This window comes from Neolamprologus multifasciatus, chromosome 3 (genome assembly GCF_963576455.1).
Source record: "Neolamprologus multifasciatus chromosome 3, fNeoMul1.2, whole genome shotgun sequence".
Classification (NCBI taxonomy): Eukaryota; Metazoa; Chordata; class Actinopteri; order Cichliformes; family Cichlidae; genus Neolamprologus; species Neolamprologus multifasciatus.
Window position 1 is genome coordinate 26,146,684 of NC_140441.1, and position 26,808 is coordinate 26,173,491.

The 26,808-nt window shown below is 38.3% G+C and overlaps 1 protein-coding gene across 1 annotated transcript; it reads left to right on the forward strand.

Moving 5' to 3' along the window:
* Positions 1-12,653: 12,653 nt before the first annotated feature.
* Positions 12,654-25,096, forward strand: LOC146522294 (Fc receptor-like protein 5). The gene is made up of 16 exons (XM_085147852.1): positions 12,654-12,672; positions 12,959-13,225; positions 13,348-13,626; positions 14,448-14,726; positions 14,864-15,128; positions 15,518-15,522; positions 18,217-18,507; positions 19,478-19,735; positions 19,988-20,236; positions 20,409-20,528; positions 20,633-20,648; positions 20,765-20,859; positions 21,104-21,163; positions 21,254-21,304; positions 24,244-24,306; positions 24,449-25,096. The coding sequence occupies exons 1-16, from the start codon at positions 12,654-12,656 to the stop codon at positions 24,532-24,534; spliced, it is 2,403 nt and encodes an 800-aa protein (XP_085003978.1). The 3' UTR covers positions 24,535-25,096.
* The last annotated feature ends 1,712 nt before the right edge of the window (positions 25,097-26,808 follow it).

Here is a 26,808-nt window from a genome sequence, read left to right on the forward strand (position 1 = left end):
GAGCATTAAGACCTGCAGTGTGAACGTAGCCTTAGTGGATCTTTGGAAGTCTATAAATACAGGGTATAGCATCTCCTGGGTACAGACGATAGTATGTAGGGCAGTCATTGACTTTAAGCTGTTGCAGGTAACTGATAACTTTCTTTTTGTGGTTGCTTTTGGGGTTTCGTTTTAAGGCTTCATTGTTGTCACTAAGGAGTGTGATTTTTTTTTGCGTGTGATTCTCAGTTGTGTTTAGAACAACAGTGCACCTCCCCATCGTCAGCTGGTGATATGGTGATGTTTTCGTCTTTGCTCATTTGAAGGGCTTCTTTTTTTGTGAGGTTAGATGGAGGATTTTTTTTTTTTTTTGCATTAGAGAGGGTGGTCAAAGGAGCTTGCAAAGGACAGACGCAACAACATTGTCATCTCCTATGTAGCCAGTGTATCAGAAAAACTCAGGAGAGTTTTCTCCAAGCATGACATCCCGGTGCATTTCAGACCCAGCAACACGCTCAGACAAAAACTGGTTCACCCGAAAGACAAAACTCCAAAACACAGACTTAACAATGTGGTGTATGCTGCACAGTGCAGCGAGGAATGCCCAGACCTCTACATTGGAGAGACCAAACAGCCACTTCACAAGCGCATGGCACAACATAGAAGAGCCACCTCCACAGGACAAGACTCATCTGTCCATCTGCATCTTAAGGATAAAGGACACTCTTTTGAGGATGCCAATGTTCACATTTTGGACAGAGAGGACAGATGGTTTGAAAGAGGAGTGAAATAAGCCATCTATGTCCACTGTGAGTGACCATCTTTGAACAGAGGCGGTGGTTTACGACACCAACTGTCTGCCATCTATAATCCAGTTTTGAGATCCCTTCCCAGACGCCTTAATGCCCACTCACATCCTGGGTCATCTGACCTCAAGAATTCGCATGATAAGGTGGGGCCAGGTTTCACAATGAGCTCACCCAAAACCCTGGCTGATTGGGACCCATACCCAGTTTCACACCTTGGCTCAGGCGATTAGAGGATCATCAGGGGGTCCTTTTGTCCCTCTGTGGGGGGATACTCCCACTAGGTTTAAATCTGGGACTCTCCACCATTTGACCTTAGAACTGATGAAGCTTCTCGGATGAGAGGTGAAACGTCTTCAAGCAGCTTCAAGAAGTCCAGACGCTTTTCTTTGCAAGCTCCTTTGACTACAATGACCTGGATGACTCAGAACCTTCACAGACATTAGAGAGGGTGGCTGAAACCTTTATCCTGATTTGCTCTGCTTGTACGTGCTTTGTACGAGGCCCCGCAGGGGACATGGGAGAAAAAAAAATTTAAGACGGACTTTTGTTACAGCAGCTGTGTCGAGCTGCCAGTCATAGTTTGTGGGTGTTTTGTGCAGCTTCAGCTGTCTTTTTAACTGCTCGCTGGTTAGCTAGCGTGAGCTATAAGCTAACAGCTAGCCTGGTTAATGACGCTAGAGTTCCACGAACATGCAAACAGCTCGTCTCTACTGCTTTAACTGTTAAAACAGAAGGCAATCCTGCGGCTGACAGGGTTTATTATGTGAAACAGCAGCTTGTTTAGTTTAAACAGTCTGCATTAAGCTGGGCAAACACTGTGCGATTTTTTTCAGTCACATTATTCAGCTCCTGCTCAAACTGTACAATTAATTCGCAGGGGTTAGACATTCATAGGTCACGATGCAGGGTCTCACACTATACGGCCTGATGCTCGGATGCGACCTGAGTGCTCAAACTGTGCGTCCATAACATGAAGCTTATCATACAAAATCTGTCCCTCGCTATCCCTCTCTCTGTCTTTTAGTCACACAGACACCATCAACTTTGATAAATTACTAATGAAAAACATTGACCAGGCAGCAGTGATTGAGCAGCAATGTCCATCCAACTCTTTTCATGGTTGTTGTAGTCGTGATAATTTTGTGAGGCCACACTGAAAAGCCTCGGATACGGAAGCATAGAGCTGCCACCCAGGCAAAAGAAAAATAGAGCTATATCACGTTATAACGTGAAAAGTTTATTGTTCTAACAATATACTTACTATACAAGTATATACAATATACTTGTACTTAGTACAATATACCTTTCACGTTTGAACAATATAATATCACGTTATTACAATATAAATATTATATTGTACGAGCGTGATATTATATTGTTCAAACGTGAAAGGTATATTGCACTAGTGGGTAACAGGCATCTCCGAAAACGTTAGAGCACTTATGCAAATATGTGATGTCTTGATGAATCGAGCAGATATTTGAAGTTTACACAGCACCATTCTTGCATGAAAATATCTTAAAAGTTTATTTTGTGACCCAGAAAGAGTAATATTTCAAACTCTGCCACTCTGCGTTCCTCTGCCACTGCCTCGAGTTGAGTTTTGGACAAAAAGGGTTATGGGATATTGCATTTCGTCATTTCGAGCGGATTGGAGACCAAAACAGCCAATCAGATTTTTTTGCATCCAAGTCTGTGATTGGCTGGTTTTGTGGCACAAATATAACGGTGTACAGAAAGAGTTGAACGCACACGGGCAGAAATGTTGAGAGCGCAAGCAACACACTGCGAGCAAGCGCAAATGCAAACACTGAGCAAGATGGGGCTGCTATTGTGTGTGTGTATGGATAATAGCAAACACCGAAATACATTTTTTACATGCAGCAATGAATTTTGTTCACTCAAATTTAGCATTTCTTTGCTCAAAATAAATTTTTCCTCAAAATGCAACACTTGCACCTGCAAATATTTTTTACGTGCGTCAAAATGTTTTTTATGTGCGCTCAGAATAGTGGCACAAAAATAACGCCATAGAAGACCGAGGACTTAAATACACACATAAGGTGATCAGGGGAAGTGGAGACACATAAGGACACTGACTAGAATGAAACGTAATGACACAGGGGAGAGTAAAGCTAACCACATGAACACAAAACACAAGACCCTTTCCAAAAATAAAACAGGAAACATGAAGATTTAGACACGACAACACACGCTTAACAGACTTAACACACATTACAGACTAGACAAGGAACCAAACACAGAAACCAAGGAGACAGATGATAAATAATAACTAACCTAAATCTCCACTAAACCCTAAATAAGAATAACACACATTTTAAATGTTGTCTTTGAGACTTGTGGTATTGTTTGTCTTTTGCTATTTCCATATTGGGTTCCTGCCTGTCTTTTTGTTCGTTAGTGGTGTATTGGTTTTATAGTCTAATATTTGTGGAGTTTCTTATTTGAGTTTTTTACATTGTTCTTTCTTCACTGTGTTTTTTCTTCTGTGCATGTGCGACTTACTTAACAAATTGCATTTTTTTTACGTCCTGATGATTTCCTGTGGTTATCCTTTAGTTACTTTCTGCTTGGTGGTTTGTTGAGCTAAATAATTATTGTCGATGCTTCTGTGAGTGCAAGCAAGAGTGGTCCTTAAATCTTTGTACGAGTACAATGTGAATAGCAACATATCGGTGGAAAAATATGCTTTGCAGGTGTTGTTTTGGTCTTTTTGTGATAATATGAATGCATTTTGCAGAAATCCATAATTACAACAACTATAACTTGGTGGAAACTTTATAGTGAGATATATTGATATACATGATTCAACTCTGTGTGGGATTGTAATCTTTAAAAGGAATTTCAGGGATTCTTTGACTGGTCAGAATTGCTTTGCTCAGTTAGAATTGCTCAGAACTGCGTAAATTATTTGGAAATATAACCAAACGGGTTTTAGACTTCATGGTTTCAGCAGTCAAACAGTTTATTTTGCTGAATGATCAACTTCATAATGAAGCTAACGATGAATGTAAAAACGTAAAACATGGAAACAGTTAACATGTTGATTAAGATTTCAGTTAAGAAACTATAGACTTCTCTTTGAAGTGGTAACCAAACGGTGTGACTGTCACAGTTTTGTGAGATGTTCCTTTAAGTTAATAAGAGACACAAAAAATAAAAGTGTATGCAATTCACACACATGCATTTCACTCAGAACAAACCACATTGAGTTTCAAACTGCTAGTGTTCTCTCACTTCCGTCACATTAACATGACAAGAGACCAGTGAAACCACGGCGCTGTTGGCTGATGAAACTGTGCAGCAGTGACAGCAGTTCAGGTATTTGAGTCCCCTCATTATTGTCACTTTTAGTTTAGATTCTAGTCAGGTCTGAATCTAAAATCTAAATCTAAATTGATCAGTAGTTAGCAGTTAGTTAAATAGTTGTATTGATGTGTAACTATAGTTTACTGACAAGTCTGATAAACTACTGTAACTGTACTTTATATATGTATACAGATCAATGGTGTGCTAAAGGCTAACCTTTTATACTTACATATGCGTCGTTGTGTTGCTGTTGTGTTGATGTATGAACAGAAACTGAATTTGGGCAAAAGGATAACTCCAAAGTGACTTTTTAAAACATTTTTCTTTTTCTAACTCTTCACAGCTACATCATGATCACAGGTTAGGATGCTCCAGTGTTTTATTCTGAATGCCTGTTTTTGTGGCATGGTTTGGTTAAGTTACTTCTATTTATTAGTGAGATGTTTCAAAACCATTGTACGGGTCAGCCACTGATTTTTTCTTTCCATTGGTATAAAGGTTTCTTTCTGTGAGTTTTACTGTTATCAGACACCATTAGAAGTTAGACCCCCCCCCCCCCCCCCCCCACCAAACAGCTGCTGGGGATTCTGCATCTAATCTTGTGCTGCGTTGTAGCCTCTTTGATGCTTGTTGAATATCCTGTTGATAATTTCCACCTGTTTATATTTGATTGTAAATGTTACACATACTTCTAGAGTATATCTACTAGCTTGCATGGTTTTGCGCTCTTTTGTCTCCTTGACTGTGGCCACAGAAGAAAAAAGCAAAAAATCGAACACTGGTAGCACAGTCATGTTGTGGTTGACCGCTGTAGATCTAAAGTTAGGTGAGCTGCAGCTTGTGAATGTCAGAGAGGAAACCTGTGAACAAGTTTTGAGTGTTCTTAGTAATTTATCTGTGATTAACACAGAGTAATTTGGTCTGTATTATTATTATTATTATTACTTGACATATACACAGTATGTGGACACAGTCTTGTGCCATCATGATATTTAAAAAACAAACAAACATGTGCTTCCTGTTCAGTATCAGTGAAATTACAGCTGTCGCTAACACACACGGCTCAGGCATGTCTGATGTTTGTTCTGTTTCTCATATAAACAGTTTAAGTGTCTCACTTTACATCATGTTCTTCCAGTTTGTCCACTGCTGTGAGTGCTGCGGGACCCAATCTGTAGTCACTATTTAAGATTCCAGCAGAATAGGATAAATACCTGAACTATCACCTGCCTTTTTCCTCTCATCTATTAATGAATCATATCATTAATTATGTTAAAGATTAACTTAAAGTATGAGAATCCTGCAGTAGCCCTGGTTCACAACAGTTACTGCAAAATAGTTCAACAGCTGTCAGTTATGACATTACACTGATACACAAATGTAAATGAAATGTTCCTTACATCTAGTTTGTGAAACAAAGAAATACCTCGCTTCAGTTTAACGATCACAGACAATTGTTTCCTGTGTCTGTGTTCACAACAAAGCTCAGGCCACAGAGTAAAATTATTTCTAGATCTGTGCTGCTGAGGATAAACTGCAAGATCAGACTCAAGCAAAAAGCAACCCAAAAACTTGCTTTTATGAAACATGATAAAAAGAGAGAAAAAAAAATTCTCATGAGAAAACAAACAAACTGGCTGTGTCTGTCTGCACATCTGTGAGTGTGATGTTAAAAAGATGGAAATGAATATGGAAAGATCAGTCGCCAACTAAGTGTCAGCTGAAACACACTCTACAGCAGTCATCAGAAGATTGCTGAGTTTTAGTGCTGCTAATTAGAGCTGTCCTCTTTAAATGATGCCGAGAATGATGCCATCAAAGTTCACTTCACTGCTGAAAAACAGATAGTGACCTCTGTCATTTATGAATCTGCCATCTAGAGCGGGTCAGCTACTAATGCAAGGTTGCTGGTTCAACCCCTGTTCCAGTCTTCATGTTACAGTATCCTTGGGCAAGATACTGTTACCAAGTTACTTCTGATGCTTTCATCATTGTGTCATTGTTAGATAGAAAACACTTTCCAACCCAGTATCATGACAAACAGTGGCGGTCCTAGCCTGTTTGGCGCCCCGGGCGAACACTCCCTCTGCCCCCCCCCCCCCCCCCCCACACACACACACACACACACACATACAAACAAAACATATTAAGTATTGTACATTAACATAAAACTGTTATACACACACGCACATATGAAGAGATACAGAGTCTGCATAGTATGCAACGGCTACCAAACAGCCATCATAATTTGTCATACAATGAGAACAGGATAAATCAACAACTGACAATGTCTAATTAATATTAAAATCTGTTACATAATGTATTGTTTGGAGTTTAGTCTGTTACTGTTACTATTTTTACCATTTCTTCTTGGAGCAGCTGTAATCCACATAATTTCCTTAGGGATTAATAAAGTATTCTGATTCTGATTGTTTCAGGATGACCTGCCATTATCCAATGACACATCTGCTTACCTGTATCTTTTGCTCGTTTCTCTTCCTCTTATTTTCTCTTTTTTCTAAACTGAGGACCTGATGGCTTTGAACTTTTCTTGTCCATCTTACATTGGTTTTAATTTTGCACTCCAGTATGAACACCCATCCCTCAACCTGAGGATCACCACAACATAACCTAACAGACCTACACCTTAGTTCACAAAATTACTTTGTCTAGGGTGTATTTCTGAGATTTCACATAACCCAGGATTCAAATCATGAATACATAATGGGCTTGGATTTACAACATTATGAATGAAATGTGCTCTATTTGGAAGCAGCCGCCCCCCTCCCCTTTTGACGGGTTGTGTGTGAGACTTTAAATCATCAAACTGTAAATTTTAAATTTTAAATTGTTATTGATCCCTTCACCCCTGGTCCTAAAATGTATATTTATTTTCTTACTCTTCTTATATTTATAGTTTGTTTACTTGCACTGTTGTAACTGGAGCCTCGTCGTCTCGTCTCTCTATATACTGGACTGTATGTAGCGGAGATGACAATAAAGTTTACTTTGACTTCAGCAGCGAGCAGGCGGATCGAGGGCTCTCGTGCTCACTTTTCGCGTATAGAATTTTCGAAAAAACATCAGTGCAAATTATAAGTCTGTATCATAATGTCTGCTGTTTTTGTGTTTGTTGGTTTGTTTTTATTTGTTTTATTTTGCAAGTTGGTTATTAGATGCTGCTCCAGCCGGTCAGAGAATTAAGTCTATATTTCGCCCCCTGCTGCTAGTGCAGCTTCTGCATGAGTGTCCATGCTCAGGAGAGGCAAAGCTTCACATCCATGTGGTCGACCAGCGTGTCTATCACATGCTCTGTTGTGACAGTGAAAAAAAGTGCTTATATGAATGAGTGTGTGAATAATTGAGACTTGTTGTATTAAGTGCTTTATATATATATATATATATATATATATATATATATATTAGGGGTGCAACGATACACAAAATTCACGGTTCGGTTTGGTTCAATACTTTGGTGTCACGGTTCGATATTTTTTCGATACAAAAAATGTTCATGCCTTTTTAATTTGTCATTTATTAAAATTATAAATATATATTTTAACTCAAAAGTACAGTTTTTAAATTTAATGTTGCTGAAACAACTAAATAATTAAATTAAAAAAAATAAATATATCTGATCGAGAAATCACTCATCTTTGAAAAAGAGAGTTTATTACAGAGAAATGGCTCTTTCCAAAATAAAAGCTATACTATACGCTTCTTCTGGGCTATATTCTCAGCAGCATATCAAACATATCAGGTCCCGATAAGGAGAATCACGTGCTAACGGCTGTCTAAATGACTCGGGTAAAGTTTGTAGCATGCGTGCTTGTTGATTTGTCTGCTTCCACTTGTCTTTGCACTAGGATGATGTCGGCGCAAATGTGCAGTCATATTCGTTGTGTTCCCTCACTAGTGCTGTCAGCGTTCATCTCGTTAAAATGACATTAACGCCATAACGCGGCAAATCTCCGTTAACGAGTTACCGCAGATCGCCCCGTGCATGGGGCTGGACGGCGTCAACACGTTAACAAGCTAACTGCGCTAACGCACTAGTTCCACCAATTGAGCATTGCGTGGCACATCAGACATACTGTTTAACTTTTGTCCATGACACGCTTACCATCAGGGTCATGCTTCACATGAAAACCAAGATAGTTCCAAATGCCACATCTGAATGAGGGTGGGGGAGGTTCAATTTCGGGTAGCGTTGAGGCAGTTGCCATGTTGCAACAAGCTTAGCTTCTGTCTTGCTAGCTTGCGCTGCGCTCAGTGGATCTGCACTCGACAGTGCAGCCTAGGCGGAGTAGTCGAACACAGATCCACTGAGCACTCAACACACAGACAGCATCGTCAGAAGAAAAGTTGATAAAATAAATAAAAAAAATTTGTATTGTTCGATACATATGCGTACCGAACCGAAAGCACTGTATCGAACGGTTCAATATCAATACGAGTATTACAAGCCTAATATATTATTATATAGTCATTATGACATGAAATATGGTACAGCTCTTCTCTATTAGAATTGAGCACTCAAAATGCTTAATGTACAGAATTTAATGGGCAGACTTCAAAATCATTTACATTTTTTATTTTATTTATTTTTTTATATTTATTTTTCATTTATATTTTCAAATTCTGCTTATTCCAATATTTTATAAACAATAGAACTGGGTCACAGACCCAGGATCATGACAGTAGCTCCAGAACCCTGGGCACATTTTAACTTTACAGGCAGGGGAGAGAAGCACCTGAAATCTTATTTACACTAAGTATAACTGCTCTTTCTCCAAAGTAGAACACTTTGAGATCATCTGTGGATCAGAGTACTACAGGACTGCTATTATGGGGGAAACTTTACTGCCATTATTCTGTAAGTAAACTCTGTTTCTGTGTCACTAATTAAGAAAAAAATATTTTCTCTATTTCTCTGAGAATTTGATTGGATCCAGTTGGTATTTTTTGTTTGTTTTTTTTTGTTTCTTATTAATACAGTTTTTTTAATCACTAGGATTGTTTACGCAAATTACCTGATTATTTGACTTAGTTTAAATGCACTATTGCAGTAATTAAACTTACTGCATTTGCATGTTTTTAAGGTACTCTGTTGGAGTTTCTTTTAATTCTTTCTTATTTTACAAATTTCCTGTCAGTTACGTGTTTGTCATGTATCCAGCCTGTTAGCTTATGGAAAACTAACACAAACATGTTGATGGGGCAAGAACTGTGGCATCTGAAAAAAGAAAAAAAAAACGTTTTTGCCATCAGTTCATAATTTTGATTTTCTGATAATGTATTGATATTTATCTTTGTTTTAGTCCTCAGTGCATTCTTCTCTGGAAATGCTGAAGGTGAGAAATTGTTTTCTTTGCTTTCCACTTGTGTGATGTGTTTAGTATTTGAAGTATTTTAAACACAAAATGAGCTCATTTTAAATTTGACGCTTGCCACACGTCTCAAAAAAAGTTGGAACAGGCACAACAAATAGCTGAAAAAGTAAGAAAGTTCAAATAGATTCAGTTGGAAAAACATCTAGCAAGTAGGGGTGCAACAATACTCGTATCGATATTGAACCATCCGATACAGTGCTTTCGGTTCGGTACACATATGTATTGAACAATACAACATTTTTAATTTATTTTATCAACTTTTCTTCTGACGATGCTGTCTGTGTTGAGCGCTCAGTGGATATGCGTTCGACTACTCTGCCTAGGCTGCTCTGTTGAGTGCAGATCCACAAGCTAGCAAGACAGAAGTTAAGCTTGTTGCAACATGGCAACTGCCTCAACGCTACCTGAAACTGAACCTCCCCCACCCTCATTCAGATCTGGCCTTTGGAACTATCTTGGTTTTCATGTGAAGCATGACCCTGATGGTAAGCGCGTCATGGACAAAAGTAAAACAGTATGTCGGATGTGCAATGCTCAATTGGTGGGAACTAGTGCGTTAGCGCAGTTAGCTCGTTAACGTGTTGACGCCGTCCAGCCCCATGCACGGGGCGATCCGCGGAAACTAGTTAACGGAGATTTGTGGTGTTATTGCGTTAAAGTCATTTTAACGAGATGAACGCTGACAGCACTAGTGGGAACACAACGAATATGACTGCACATTTACGTCGACATCATCCTAGTGCAAAGACAAGTGGAAGCAGACAAAAACAACAAGCATGCTACAAACTTTACCCGAGTCATTTAGACAGCCGTTAGCACATGATTCTCCTTATGGGGACCTGATATGTTTAATATGCTGCTGAGAATATAGCCCAGAAGAAGCGTATAGTATAGCTTTTATTTTGGACTGAGCCATTTCTCTGCGGGTCCGCGCTGTGTGTTTACGTCTTTGTGCAGAATCCGTGTACCTGCTCTCATTTACTGTTTTAGCTGTTTGGTGGTTGTCGAAATTTTGTGGTTTCACCTAAGATTCTGGAATTTCAGGCAAAATACATTTATATAAAAAAAATCGATTCAGGATTTTAATGAATTGATATCACATTATCCAAGCCAGAATCGATTTTAATCGATGAATCGATTATCAAAACCCACCCCTACATATAACTAAGTGAGCAAGTGCTATTACTAATACTAAAGTGATCAATACATAAAATAAAGAAATTTTCGATAAACTTTCTTTTTTTCTATTTAGTCAGATTCAACTTAAAATATTGCATCCTCACCTTAAAACCTTTCCATTTCTATTTTTATTTATTCATTTCTCTATTTATTTTTCATTCTATGAAAACAACAACACAGATGTTGCCTTTATAGTATATACAAGTGTTTCAAATTGCTTATATTGTTCTTGTGTTTGAATCTACATGCTGTAGCAACTATTGAACCCAGCTCCTCCAGTTTTTTCTTTGCAAATAATACACAGCAAATCCAGCATGTCCAAATTAACACTGTCAGATTTGATTTCAACACTTTTAAAGTGTCTATATGGGTCCACACCAGAGAGTGTTAATTTAACTCTTTTTGGAGAGTTGGTATGTTAACTCTGATTTAGTGTTAAACACCAAATCTCTCTGGAGTTGATAATTTAACACTTGGTGTTAAGAGTTTATATATTAACTCTCAAAGAGTATTTTAGTTTAACTACGTAAGAGTTATCTTCTAATTAATTCTAAAAAAGCGGGAATTTTACTGTTCTGAACTTCTAGAAATTTCTTTTGGAAATAAACATTTACTAAAAAGACGCAATGGTTTTTGAAAAACATTTATTCTGAACTGTGCACCACAATTTCAAAACATTTTCTGAAAGATGTAACAGTGTACATGTTCTCACTTTCATTAGAATTTCGTTTATCAAAAGGTCTGACATAGGTGAGCTGGTAAATGCAAATAACAGCATTCTCATCACTTATTTCAATAAATACAAAATACAATATGCATGTCCTTCATTCATCACTTTGTGGAACTTCAACGCACTTCTGCTCTCCCCCATATTCCATCTTCACAAGCATATCCTATGTGGAGATTGAATAAAAATTAGTTGACACTAATTAATGGCACAAATCAATTGCAGCACAGTAAAAGAAAAAAAAAAAGAATCCTTTTTGAGACATTACTTGTGTAAAGTATTTTCCCAAAAGACAAGGACACAGACAACAGGTAATACTGAACTAAATGTAAAACCTCAACCTTTTTCATTTTTACCTAAACCGTGTGCACAAAACTCTGGAGGAATCTAAATGCTAACATAGAACTCAGTCGGGACTCGGGACGTCTGCTACTGCTGTTTGCTCGTTTTTTATGGGAGATCATTTTCAGGCTTCAAGTAGCACCATTATACCAACATTTCACATTCTAGACATTGTTTTAAGTGTATTTGACCAAGAAATTTGACTGAAAATTCACATGCAAGCTTTTTTTCAAGGCTGTGGTATTTGCCCGCAAACAATACCTTTCAGCTAGCTAAAACAGAATATTATGCTATCAGCGAGCAACATGGCTAATGCCTTTCACACAGCTTTGTCTCAACTCCAAAGAGCCACAGAAGTAAAAGCTAATAACAATAATTGAAACAATCTTTGAAAACATGACTTACCAAGCATGGCAAACAACTCAAATATGTAGAGCAAAATGTTCTGAAACAGCTTCACTTCAGCTTCGATTGGAGCCGTGCTGGGGGCGGAGTCTGTGAATTTACTCTATTGGTGTCATAGCCCCTGTAGGAGTTCAGAGTTAAGAGGTCAAGAGTTAATGTTTCCATTGTAACACCTCCAGATTTGAAATAGAAACACTCATTTTTAACACTCGATTTTAACTACTATCATTTTACACCTCAGAGTTACATTAAAAGAATGTGACTCTACTTAGAGTAAAATTAACTCTAAGACTACTAACACCAAAACATTTAACACTTTTGAATTTGCTGTGTACATTTAAGCACTATTCTGCAGGATAAAATACAGTGTACATTTAATTAATTTTGTCATGAAACTTGAAACTTTGACCATGACCACTCTGGTCATGGTCAAAGTGTACAGAATGCTAATGCACTCTGTACACTCTGTAATGCATCATATATGTTTTAATGTGTAACAACAGCACTTGTGGGTAAAACTTAAAAAAAATCTGTTATCAAAGCCAAAAATCATACAAAACCCTCACAACCCATCGTTGTGTATCCTTCAGCAGTGAACTGCATTAGTTCACTAATTAGTTTAGAAGTAGTTTACTAATTGTGTTTGTTTTTTAATTAAGTGTGATATCTTCATATAATCAAAAATAAATATGTAGATTTTAGCTCAAGTCAGAAATTGAATTAACTTAAAACACATTTTAAACAGTAGGTTTATGATAGATCATGATGTTTATGTTTTCCTTTTTTCATAACAGCATATAGACCCAGGGCCACACTGACAGCAGGAACAACAATCATACCAGTAGGGGGCAGTGTGACTCTGACCTGCTCTGTGCAGAGCTCTGATGGATGGAAATATGAGTGGTTCAGACGAACTCAAAGAACCTCTGAAGTTCACATCAGAGATCAACAAAACAGAGATATCAGAGTATCTCAAGGAGGAATCTACCGCTGCAGAGGAACAAGACGAAACCCAGTTTACTACACTGATACAAGTGATGATGTCACCATTGAGATAACCTGTGAGTTCAGTAAATGAGTTTGAAATATACATTCACTCATGATTATCAGACATACAATGGTACATTTTCTGTGTTGATTTCATGTTTCTATTTGTATCTCAACTGTTAATATGTGTAAACAGTTTCCAATAAAGTTGTTGTAACACAACAACCCAACTTGCCTCAGATATTCAGAGGTGAGATGATCACTCTGACATGTGAGGTGCAGGAAGGAGGTGAAACCACTGAGTGGGAGTATGAATGGAGAGGACCCAGGACACCCACACAGTGGACACACGATAATGATGTGACATTCGGAGTTACTGAGTCCAGCAGTGGAGACTACATGTGTAAGAGTCGACGCAGAGATGACTCATATTCTTCAACAGAGTGGAGTGAAGCCTTCACATTGTCAGCATCAAGTAAGTCATGTTTGTTGTGTGATCTCCATTGGACAAATGTCATAAGTGACACGGTTTTGTAAACGGTCTCATGCGCAGACCAGGAGACCTTTGCAAAGCTGACAGTGCATTTATTTACAGTGGTTTCACCAGGTGAATATATATACAAAGTGTTTGGGAGAAGGGTCCGAGGGAAAGGGGAAGGGTCCAAAAACACACTTCACTCTCTCAACGACAATCCCACTCCTTTCTATGGTGTTATTTTTGTGCCACTATTCTGAGCACATGTAAAAAAAAAATTGAGCGCATGTAAAAAAAAATTGCAGGTGCAAGTGTTGCATTTTGAGGAAAAAATTATTTTGAGCGGAGAAAAGCTAAATTTGAGTGAATAAAATTCATTGCTGCATGCAAAAAATGTATTTCAGTGTTTGCTATTATCCATACACACACACACAATAGCAGCCCCTCTCGCTCAGTTTTTGCATTTGCGCTTGCTTGCAGTGTGTTGCTTGCGCTCTCAACATTTCTGCCGGTGCGCGTTCAACTTTTTCTTTACACTGTTACATTTGTGCTATCAGTATGCATTTAAAAAATTATTATGATAAAAAAACTGCTCCTGGAAACAGTGATGTTTTCTTTGTTAGTTCATTCATTCATTCATTCATAATTCATAATTTTGTATGAAGACACTCAGTCTAACGTGTCACATGCAGGTAAATATTTTCTGTTTGGTGCTAGAAGCTAAACGACTGAGTGAATATGTAAAGTGTGATCATTTCTATAACAAAGTTCTTCCTGAAGCAAGTGGCAATCTGATGAACTTTTTCCTGTAACCTGTACAGCAAGTAAACCCAGAGCCACACTGGCAGCACAAAGTTCAGTCATACCAGTAGGGGGCAGTGTGACACTGAGCTGCTCTGTGGAGGGCTCTACTGGCTGGAAGTTTGACTGGTTCAGATGTGATTCAGAGTTTTCTGGAGGTCAGAAAATAGGAGCTGGAACATCAGAGCACACGATCAGTATTTCAGAAGGAGGCATCTATTACTGCAGAGGAGGGAGAGGAGATCCAGTTTTCTCCACAGAGGACAGTGCTGCAGTTACAATTCAGAAACAAGGTGAGGGTTAAGTTTTGTTGTGAGATAAAACACAAAACCATGATGATATTAAAGAAGCACCTAATAACTTTAATTTTTAAAATTTAGTTTTTCTTGTCTGTTGATTTTTTTCTGTTTAATATTTGTGTTTGTTTGTTGAACAGTTTTGGCTGCTGTGAAACTGCAGCACAGCTGGTCTCAGATATTCACTGGTGACACAATCACTCTCAGATGTGAGATTCAGGGAGGTGAAGGAAAGGTGTGGAAATATGAATGGACAGCACCCAACACAAACAGCCCTCCAACATCCAGTGAATACAGGATCAGCAGAGTTTCAGTGTCCCACAGTGGAGACTACAGATGTCGGGGTAGCAGTGACTATCTCTTAACAGGATGGAGTGATGCCTTCAAAATGACAGTTTCATGTAAGTTGGACCATGATTCATGCTGACATTTAATGTTTTCATGTTTACATTGACATCAGCTGGTTTAAAAACTTAAGCACAGCCTCTAATGTAGATCATTTTATTGGAGATTTTATTTGAGTCTGTGAAAATACAAAAATAATATTTCAATAGTTACAGTGTACTGATCGGCTGTCATGGTCCTGGGTGTTTCCCAGTGTTTTGTGTTTAAGTTCTATTTCCTGATTATTGGTTATTCATGGTTTTGTTCTCTTGATGGTATTTGTCGTTCTGGTGTCTAGTTTACGTCACTGTCTTCCTTGTGCGCCATGTGTCATATTCTTTCAGTCTGTCTCTCAGTGTCAAGTCCGCGTCTTTGTGAATTGTCTCTTGTTCCCTGTTTTATTTTGATAGTCCCAGTCCTACATTCAGTAGGAATGCAAGTTAGTCTAGTTTTGCTTCCCCTTGTCTTGTTATGTATAATTAGCCCCAGCTTTGTCTCCCTCCTGTTTCTCATTCCTTGATTGCTCCTGTGTGTATATAAGCCCTGTGTTTTCTACTGCGTGTTAATGGCCTGTCTGTGTTCATCCATGCTGGTCTCGCTGCTGGTCATTTTTCATGTTACCCTTGCTCTCCCTCCCCTTGTTTTCAGGTTGTTGTTTAGTTCTTCCCAGTTTTAGAGTATTTCTTAGTTCTGTTTCTCAGTTGGTTGTATGTCACTCTCCTTCAATAAAAGCTCACTGACATCTCAGCCATTGCCTGCATTTTGGGTCCTTATCTCACCTCCTTACTGCCTGCCACGACAGCCATGATACCAGAGTCTTTTAATTCTGTTGGAGTGTGGGAGAGATTTATCATTCTTACACCCAGACTATTTGTCCTCATCAGAGTTTATGAAGACATTTTACTACCAATTAATAGAACTATTTTAATAGTACTATATTAAAATAGAACTTATTAATTGTAATATTTTAGTTTTTTTTTTTAAACTACTATCAAAGACGTATTCAAAGACCCTGTGATTGTTTGGGAAAAGGAAGATAAAAAAACTTTGCAGTTAATAGTAATGGTTGGTCATCAGTGACAGGGTTCCCACATTCAAACTGACTGGAAGTTATTTATAGTGATTTAATGTTTCCATTTTAAATAATTCATAGGCCTGCGACAACTGCTAAATAATATTTACTTTGAAAATTCATGATAACATTAACCACTCTCCAACATAAATGAAAGATGTTGTTCAGTGCACTGAAACTATTAAAATATTAATAAATTTAAATTAATGGCAGATAAACCCACGGCCACACTGACAGCAGGAACAACAATCATACCAGTAGGGGGCAGTGTGACACTGACCTGCTCTGTGCAGAGCTCTGATGGATGGAAATATGAGTGGTTCAGACGAACCCAAACAACCTCTGAAGTTCAAATCAGAGATCAACAAAACAGAGATATCAGAGTATCTCAAGGAGGAATCTACAGCTGCAGAGGAACAAGAGGAAACCCAGTTTACTACACGTATGAAAGTGAAGAAGTCACCATTGAGAAAACCAGTGAGTTCAGTAATTTAGTTTGAAATATACATTCACTCATGATTATCAAACATACAATGTGAAGTTTTCTGTGTTGATTTCATGTTTCTGTTTGTATCTCAACTGTTAATATGTGTAAACAGTTTCCAATAAAGTTGTTGTAAAACAACAACCCAACTGGCCTCAGATATTCAGAAATGATGATTAGTTCAATGGTCTACAAAGCATGCTATGTTGTAGGTGTGTTTTTAAACAAGATATAAAAACAGCGAGTGAAGGAGCCTGCCTGATGTGCAAATGGTAAATTGTTCCACAATTATGGAGCTGTAACTACAAAAACCTGTGTCACCTCTGCCCATCTTTGGAACGAGTAAAGGCATCTGGTTTGCTGACCTGAGAAAACGAGGCGGGACACAAGGGTGCAGAAGCTGAAACAGATAGGGGCATAACCATCAAAAGATTTAGGTACAAATAAAATGATTTTAAACTGGATTTGTAAACGAAAAGGAGGCTTGTGAAGGGAAGTAAAAATTGGAGTGACATGCTCCTGCTTGCTTCCACTTGATAAAAATCATGGGGTGGCTTTTTACAGCTGAAGGCAAGCAACAGAGGCCTGTCTGATTCCGACTACATTGCAGTAGTTGAGACAAGAGGTTATAAAAGCATTTTGTTGTGTTTCAAGTATGTGTTTGGCCACGAGAGGCTTGATCTTTGACAGTTGCCACAGTTGGAAAAAGCAGGATTTTAACACATTGTTCACATGAGAATCATGTTTAACACATTTGTATAGCAAAAGCTTGTAAATTATAGTCACTAAAGTCAACTGGACATGTGCCAATGTTCTCATTGTGGGGAGTCAAGTTGGGATTAAGGCAGAACCCTCCGGAATGGTGAAGATGGAGATAGAGGGTTGAATGGAGACTGGGTGACGCAGGAAAGGCGGTTATGTGGACGAGGTGGATTGCGTGAAGACATCTGCAAGGAGGAATGACAGCTTCACAGTGAGATTTAAATTACGTGGTGTGACGGTTGATTGGCCTGAAGAAGGCCAGCAGAAAGATGATTAGACTAGACCAGTGAACTCACAATGAGCTTGCATAAGCTTCATTTTAAAACAGCAGGATTTTACTCAAAGTGCTTTCTGATATGAAACATAAACATGTGAAACATAAAACCCACATGAAGATAACAGATAAATACAACAAACAAAAGCAAAAAATCTAAATTAAAAATGATTTCTCAACAAAAAAATCTTCTAATAGAAACAGCCAGCTAATCTGCTGGCCATCTGCTCTCACCCCAACCGGTCGCAGCAGATGGCCGCCCCTCCCTGAGCCTGGTTCTGCCGGAGGTTTCTTCCTGTTAAAAGGGAGTTTTTCCTTCCCACTGTCGCCAAAGTGCTTGCTCATAGGGGGTCATATGATTGTTGGGCTTTTCTCTGTATCTATGAAGCGCCTTGAGGCGACATTTGTTGTGATTTGGCGCTATATAAATAAAATTGAATTGAATTGAAAAGAGCAGTAAGAAAACACTCACAGTAAACTTAACAAAAACAAAAAACGATCCACTATTTTCCAACAGGATCTGTCCTCACTGTGTCTCCATCATGGCTGAGTCCTGGAGCCTCAGTAACTCTGAACTGTGAGGTTGAACATCCGTCTGCAGGATGGAGCTTCTACTGGTATAAAGCTGTTCCTGATCTATCAGAGAAATCCTCCAGTTATGAGCTGCTACCTGATGGCAGTGGGACTGCACAGGACTCCTACATCATTCATGGACAGACACACACAGCAGGATATGTGTGCAGAGCTGGAAGAGGAGACCCAGAGTATCACACTGATCACAGTCAACCAAAGTTTGTCTGGTCTGCAGGTCAGCTTGATTCTCTCTTTCTACTTTCAAGTAATGAAAATGCAAGAAAATCTAAATTGATTGATGAAACTTAATTTGCTTTTTGTTAATATACTCATGGTTTACTTTTTTGGTTTACCAATCAAGGTGAAAGTTGACCAATACAAACATTGCATCTTTTAGTAGACCTTAGACATTTAAGTAAAAATAATATTTAATCTATTAATATTTAATATCAGCCAGAAAAGGGTGGAGTGCCCACTCCGGATCGGGGATGAGTTCCTGCCCCAAGTGGAGGAGTTCAAGTATCTCGGGGTCTTGTTTGCGAGTGGTGGGAGAAGGGAGCGGGAGATCGACAGACGGATTGGTGCTGCGGCTGCAGTGATGTGGACGCTGCACCGGTCCGTCGTGGTGAAGAGGGAGCTGAGTGTAAAAGTGAAGCTCTCAATTTACCGGTCGATCTACGTCCCTACCCTCACCTATGGCCACGAGCTGTGGGTAGTGACCGAAAGAACGAGATTGCAGATACAAGTAGCGGAAATGAGCTTCCTTCAAAGGGTGGCTGGCCTCTCCCTTAGAGATAGGCTGAGAAGTTCAGCCATCCGGGAGGGGCTCAGAGTAGAGCCGCTGCTCCTCCACATCAAAAGGAGCCAGCTGAGGTGGTTCTGGCATCTGACAAGGATGCCTCCTGGACGCCTCCTGGGGTTGGTGTTCCAGGCATGTCCCACCGGGAGGAGGCCCCGGAGCAGACCCAGGACATGCTGGAGAGATTATATGTCTCGGCTGGCCTGGGAACGCCTTGGTGTTCCCCCAGACAAGCTAGAGGAGGTGGATGGGGAGAGGGAGGTCTGGGCCTCTCTGCTTAGGCTGCTGCCCCTGCAACTCGGCCCCAGATAAAGCGGAAGAAGATGGATGGATGGAATATTTTCACTGTGATATTTTGAATCCTAACATCTGTGAGCTTTGTCTCTTCACTGCATGTTGTTTTCAGATGTTTGCTCAGCAGCGTCTCTCACAGTGACTCCTGACAGAGTGCAACACTTCACCTCTGACTCTGTCTCACTGACCTGTGAGGGAAACTTCACTGAGTGGAGAGTGAGGAAGTTCTCTGAGGACGGCCGACTCTCTGACTGTAGGAGAATGACTGGATCCACATGTAACATCAACACATCAAAGTCAGATACTGCAGTGTACTGGTGTGAGTCTGGATCAGGAGAGTTCAGCAGTGCAGTCAACATCACTGTACAGAGTATGTTATTGTACATTTACTTCTTGGATTTGAATGATTTAAATGTCACATGAACATTTGTCCCAGCTTTGCTGTATGTGAAGTAATTTATGTGGGAATAAAAAACACATACACACAGTTTTTAAATACACAAGATCAGATCTTCATGATGAAAAGCATTTGTACAATCTGTTCTTATTAGTGTTTGTCAGCTTTTCTAAAAGTGTGCACCAGCTGATGTGACTGAAACAATTGTGTGTGATTGTGTCACAGATGATGGTAATGGTCCTATCCTGGTGAGTCCTGTTCATCCTGTGACTGAGGGAGCTTCTGTTAGTCTGAGCTGCAGTTTGAGAACACAAAAAATACTTTCCAATGTGTTTTTCTATCACAATGACAAACTTCTTCAAAATGATACCCGAGGGGAGCTGAAGATCTCTGCAGTGTCAAAGTCTGATGAAGGTTTCTACAAGTGTCAGTACTCAGGAAGAGAGTCAGCACAGAGCTGGATGTCAGTTAAAGGTGAGCAGGATCAAAACATTTTCTGCATTTCTGTAATGATTATCATGGTCACTATAGAGTATGTTAATGAGTATGTGTTTTGTCTTGTTTTTCATCTGATTCTTGTTTTGCAAGAATATTTTTTGAAAAATGTCTCACATAAAGTGTTTACTGTTAATGTTTACAATCACAGTTGCTCCATCAGGACCTGAAAGCTCTTCATTTCCTCTGTTCCTGGTTGTTGGACTGGTTTGTGGAGTCTCTCTTCTTATTATTCTCTTGCTCTTAATGTATCGCTATAGAAAGGCAAAGGGTGAGACACTTTTACAAATACACCAACATGTGATGATGTTCTGGCACAAAATAGAAGTAAAATGCACTGAGAGAAAAAAAAACTTTTTTTTTCTCTTTTAACAGATTTATGCTTCACTGGGTTGGTATAAAACTTTATATTCCCATTTTAACTCTAAACATTCAGTAGTATTTTTCTTACTGTGCTAAATTTAGTGTATTATGTTATTATCTGTACATTTGTTATGTTTTCATTAGGCCGATCCAGTCAGATATCAATGGTCAAGACTCCACCAGAAATCATGGAGTCAATCAGGATGAAATACAGGATGAATACAAATCTCTTCACCCTGGTCAGTCATAAAACCAAACTTTAGTATTAATTATTAGTCTTCATAACCCCCAGGAGTTCTGGTCAACTGTTTTTCAAAGAGCCTGAATCAAAGGCAAAAATCCAGAACACAAAAACTTAGGACAAAAAAAAAAAAAAAAAAATTCAAGTGAAATTAATTTGGTGTCTTTGCACTTTAACAAAAATATGTAGTTGCTGTAATACATTAAACTCTAACATGATACTCTGACCTTGTCTTTTTTAAGGTGAATATGAACTCTATGAAACAGTCCATCACTCAGAAGACTCTGCAAATGGTGCAAATGGTACATGGGATCTTTTGAATAGCACAGAGCAGTTAGAAATAGAAATAATTATTTCGATTTTTAAATTTTTTTATAATTTTTTTTGTCAAGGTGATCATCACATCTATGAAACAATCCAAGACCTGGAAGATACTGAAAATGGTACACGTTATCTTTAAAATATCACAGTGGTTACCAGAGGTGGCAAAAGTACTGCACTTGAGCAGAATTACGGATACTAGTGTTTAAAAATACTAAAAAAGTTGAAGCACTGATTCAATGTCTTAAATCAAGTAAAAGTGAAAAACTACAGGCTCTGAAATGTACTCAAAGAATGTAAAAGTAGCTCTTTGAAGAACATTTCCACTAAATACTTTTGTACAAAGCTGAAAACAGAACCTTGTGCTATGTTAATGTACTAATAAAATAATTTTGGTAGATGCAATTACATCTTTATTTCAATCTACATGTTAATTCTAATAAAGGAATCACAACTCACATTAATTTCTATTGAGAGCTCCAGTAGATTTACTTAATGTACCTGCTGCTCTTTGTGGATTTGAATTCAACAAGATGTCGGCAGATGTGTTAAGAATCATCCTGCTGATTTATATCCTTTACACTGTTTATGCTTTCTTATATTATACAGTATACAACCATTCACTGCTTAATTTCAAATTCATTTCTACTCCCTTTCATGTAACCTAACTCTGATAATGAGCACCAGTCACACACTGTTCTATACTATAAATCCATCACATTACACTATCTAACCTGCTTAATCTGTCACGGTCCGCAGTGGCTGACCGTGTGGAGAGTGTTTGGAGGACCCAGGTGCGGACACAGATGAGCAGACAAAATTAACTTTAAACAAAGGCGAGCATTTATTTGAGGCTGGAGTACATGAACTAAACTAAACAAGAGCTGAACAGGGACAACAACTAAACAGGAACCTAAACTGGGAAGAAACTAAGAACAGTGAGACTATAAACAAGACTGTGCCAGAACATGAAGGAACTATGAAATATAAGAATAAGCAACATGACTCATGACCTGCACAGAGACTTGAAACCTAACATGACATAGGATGTGGAACACAGACAACGCGACACAGACTGAATGAAACACAGATGCGGTGTCCCAATTCGGGGTATGCACGCTTGAAGTACGAACACTACGCGTACTACGGACGGTGCGTACTATAAGTACGGGAAGTGCGGAAGTGAGAGGCTTGTGAAATGGGACGGTATATGCTTCGTCGCGCTGTTCAGGTTGCCTAGCAACCATGATACTAACCGCGAGACACGTTACATACAGCTTTGTTTGACAGAAATGAAGGAGAAAAATGTTTTGTTGGTCATTCATGTTTGTCATGACATCACTTTGATTAGTTGAGTATCTGAGGCTGAGACCACAGGACTGTAAAACATGATTCAAGGGCTTAATTTCTGTACTGAACAGTCATTTAAGATTAGCTAGTAAACAATAATTAGTTAATGTTGTTCATGAGACTAAAGTCATCTCACTGTGGTAATGTAAATATAATATGGCCAATATTATAGTATTGTCAGATTATATATATATATATATATATATATATATCACTGACTTTCAGCTTGTTGTGTTTGTGGATATATGACTGACTTTAATTATCCATAAAATCATCAGATTCTCTGTAAGATTAAGGTCGACTATATGTATATTTAGAAGTAGAGGCTTTAAAACCAAGTTAATGCTGAAAGTACAAACATCACTAGTGTCACATAACTTTGCCGACATGTGGCCAACAGCAATGTTTTAATGTTCTTCATTATTAAACATTCGCACATGAATAAGTGACGTCATATTCAGTACTTACTTTTGACAGTTCACTTTTCAGCCGCTCCCTTCTGCCGTATTTTGCGGCAAAATTATCCACACCCACCGCCGCGCTATGACTTGTGGGATATATGGGACCACGAAGCGTGCACCGGACCACGCTTGATATTTGGGGAAATCGACGGCGCATTTGGAGTATGCATTTGAAGTACACTTCGAATTGGGACAGCCGTCGTCGCGTGGCGGTGACGTAACCGCACTTAAAATGCGTACTTCAAGCGTGCATACCCCGAATTGGGACACAGCAAGAGACTAAATACACATAAGGGATGATCAAGGGAAGTGGCCTCACATGGGAGCACAGCTGACACACATGAACCTAAAGACAGGACAGGGGAAGTGAAACTAAATACATTGACATTGGACACAGACTTCCAAAGTAAAACAGGAAACATAACAGACGCAGACTTGAATAGGCAATACACAGGAACAAAAAGACTAGAAAAGATAAACTATGACAAAATCAAAATTCAATAATGATACAAAACTCAAAACACTGGGTCACCGGCCCAGGAACATGATATAATCTGCACTAAACCGCAGTGGATTTTCATGCAACCTTTAAGCAATACAGTTAGTCTACCTCATTTTGTTTACAGCAGGTTTCACAATCTGAGTAACATAATTTCATATGTACAGACCTGATATCTGATTTAAAAACATGAACACTTACATGTAAGCTTTAAATTTCCAGTTTAATAAAATTTCACTGAGCAGTCCTTGCCTTTAAATCAAACCCTTCTTCTGATAGAAACTCTGCATTTGGAATCATCTATCACTTAAAAACTTCTGATAAAGTGCCCCCCCCAAAAAAAACCCATAAAAAATATAGCTAAAAAACACCAGCCTACTGTAACCCCTGACTATGACACATGGTTTTGCCTCTTAAAAAATACAAAAACAGGATTTCCTTTCATGTGTTACTGTGAAGGCCCACAGTAACAAAGTAATAACTCCCCTCAAATGCATAAAACCATAAGTAACAAACCTGTTTTGGAAATGGTAGTGGAAAGTACAGATGTTTGTCTAAAAAAGTAGGGAGTAAAAGTAGAAAATTGTTAGAAAAAAATACAGATATAGATGAAAATTGTACAAGTGCAATAATGAAGTATTTGTACTTCGGTACTTCTTGTGGTTAGAGATGTATAAACATTTGAATTAAAAATAGTAACTCAAATGATATTTTATTATAATCCTCTAACTTAACAAAATGTACATTTCAGAGGAAGTTGAATCATCCGAAGCCACATACTCTCTAATTGAGGTTAAAGACTTTGGGATGGATAGTGAGTATCCAACATGTGCAATTTAAAACAACAAAGAAAAATAAAATACATTTAAAAATCTAGTTAAGAGAGGTTTTGACCTGCAGTACTGAAATGTGTATTAATTATTTTATTTTGCTCACTCATCTGATTATCTTAACAGGGAAGCATCATAAACCACATAAGAGTACTCTTTACACTGATGTGAATACGGGAACTGCAGGTAAACTCACAACAGTCATGCACTGAAATGTCTCATTACATTGACAATATCCCTTGATAAGATTAAATGGCCTCACCACATAACATCCTTACTTTTTGTCTTTTGTGTTTGCCTTACAGGTCAGTGAAGAGAGCAACAGCAGCAAAGCCAAAGAGAAGCATAGTATAATCATACTATAATGATCAGATCATATGCATGCTATATATGTTCCCTACATCCTCTGAGTGAGACACTCTTGATAAAACTTTGCATAAGCATTGCATAGGGCACTGTGAGTGACCCATGAATATGTAAATATTTGAAGTCTCAGAATCGTATAGAATTGTGTATTTGACAGTTCAACTGAGCAATAATGGAATATCAGATTAGAGTGGTGTGTCTAATTTAATGTATTTTAGCATCATATTATAGCATATCATAGTATCTTGTTTATCGTAGTATATAAATATTTCTAGTCCCTGTCTCCAGTGCAGGGTGGAGGGATTTGTAATAATATAGACCCAATACTCTGTTTTTACACAAGGGCACCAATACATTTTTGTACAGTATGACATATTATACATTATGTTAAAATAAATAAATGGTGTGACTTATGGTGTATGGAGTTGAATGAAAGCACTTTTTGCACAGTTTTGAGAAGTTTATTCTTCTATGGATTTTTTTTTAATTTCCAGTCTGTCAGCAGTATTTTTCTTGCATCATGCTGCTGTATATCATATTTGTAAACTATAACTGTGAAATCCAATAACACTGAGGTTTAAAAATATGATAAATCGTCAAATGTAACAGCCATCACTAGGGGGCAGTGCACTGTTAATTGTGAGATTTCCAAATTCACTGTGCTCTATTTAACTGCTTGCAGTGGCGGTTTTTGATATGAGTGACAGCAGCCATTGCCCAGGGCTTTTCCTGGGTTACAGTTACAGTTTCTCCAAGAAGGAATTGTAAAAACTGTAACAGTAACAGACTAAACTATTTAAACAATACAATATGTTACAGAATTTACAAATTTAAGAAATAGCACTAATATATAAAGATCACTCAATTATAAAGATCAAGAATTAGCAGAAGTAATTATAAATAAATATCAAGAAAACTGACAAGAATATTACAGAGTCAAAAAAAGCGTGTGTAAAAAGTAACTATTGCAGTGTTTACAGTGTGTTAGATGGAGGAGTTGTACAGGGAGATGGCCACGGGCAGGAATGATTTCCTGTGTCGTTCAGTGGTGTTTTTTGGTAATCTCAGTCTCTCACTGAACATGCTCCTATGACTAGCCAGCACGTCACGGAGTGGGTTTGAGGTATTATCCAGCATTGTCCTTATCTTGGACGACATCTGCCTCTGTTCGCCCAGGGTACCAAACATGCTAGGACCGCCCCTGACTGCTTGCATACCTTTATTGCTGCTTTCAGTTTTATTTAAATGCCAAACATGTAGCATAGATCCTATAAGAAACTATTAACTCTAGCATGGCACAACTAACATTTCTTTTGCTACAACTAATTATTTATAAAAAAAGATTGATGAGGAAACCAAACAAGAAGTTCAAATGTTGAAACTGCGTTCTTGTTTATTCACCACTTACCTAACCCATACTGTTGTTTGCAGCTTTGCTCTGCTTTCCAAAAATCAGAAATTTGCAGATGTTTGTATGTGACACAAATTACAAAATCTGGTTACTACAGATGTGTTCTCAGTGGAAACTATTTTATTGTGAAATAGATGTTGGATTTCATTTAAAGTTACACTTCATGTAGTCTGATCTCACTGAATCTCACTATATACTGAAACTCATTTGCTGAAGTTTAAACAGCTTATTATGTTGAGATTGTTTGACTTTGACCTTTTCCCAAGAGCCCCAGGAACAGGCCTACTGTGAGGTATAACTGGAAGCTTAAAGAAAACAAATTTCTGTGAATACACCATCAGAGCTACTTTTAAGGACACATGTTAGCTCAAAGAGGAAGCAGGACCTCATTTTGCCTCACATGCACTTCTGTTTCAAAACGCTATTTCTCTTCTCCTCAAGCTCACCCACATCCTGCACAGCATCATGACCAACCTTAAAACCAGAATGTCACAATAAGATGTAAAAAAAGATTCTGTGTGATTGTAAAATCAGACACTTAAACACAAACTCTTAAACCAAACTGCAAAAAGCACCTTTATTTCTGCTGGCCCAAGCCAAAAAACAAAATCTTTACAAAAGACAATAGTAAAGCAGGAAACTCCTGAATGTAGGAAGACACACATTCTGCAACCAGTGGCAATCCCATATCACTGAGACCGAACTCTAT

Bases quoted from the DNA above. Each gene is read 5' to 3' on its own strand.
- LOC146522294 (XM_085147852.1), top strand. The intron at 13,226-13,347 runs GTGAGTTCAGTA...ATGTGTAAACAG, and splicing joins TGTCACCATTGAGATAACCT to TTTCCAATAAAGTTGTTGTA. The intron at 18,508-19,477 runs GTCAGCTTGATT...TGTTGTTTTCAG, and splicing joins AAAGTTTGTCTGGTCTGCAG to ATGTTTGCTCAGCAGCGTCT.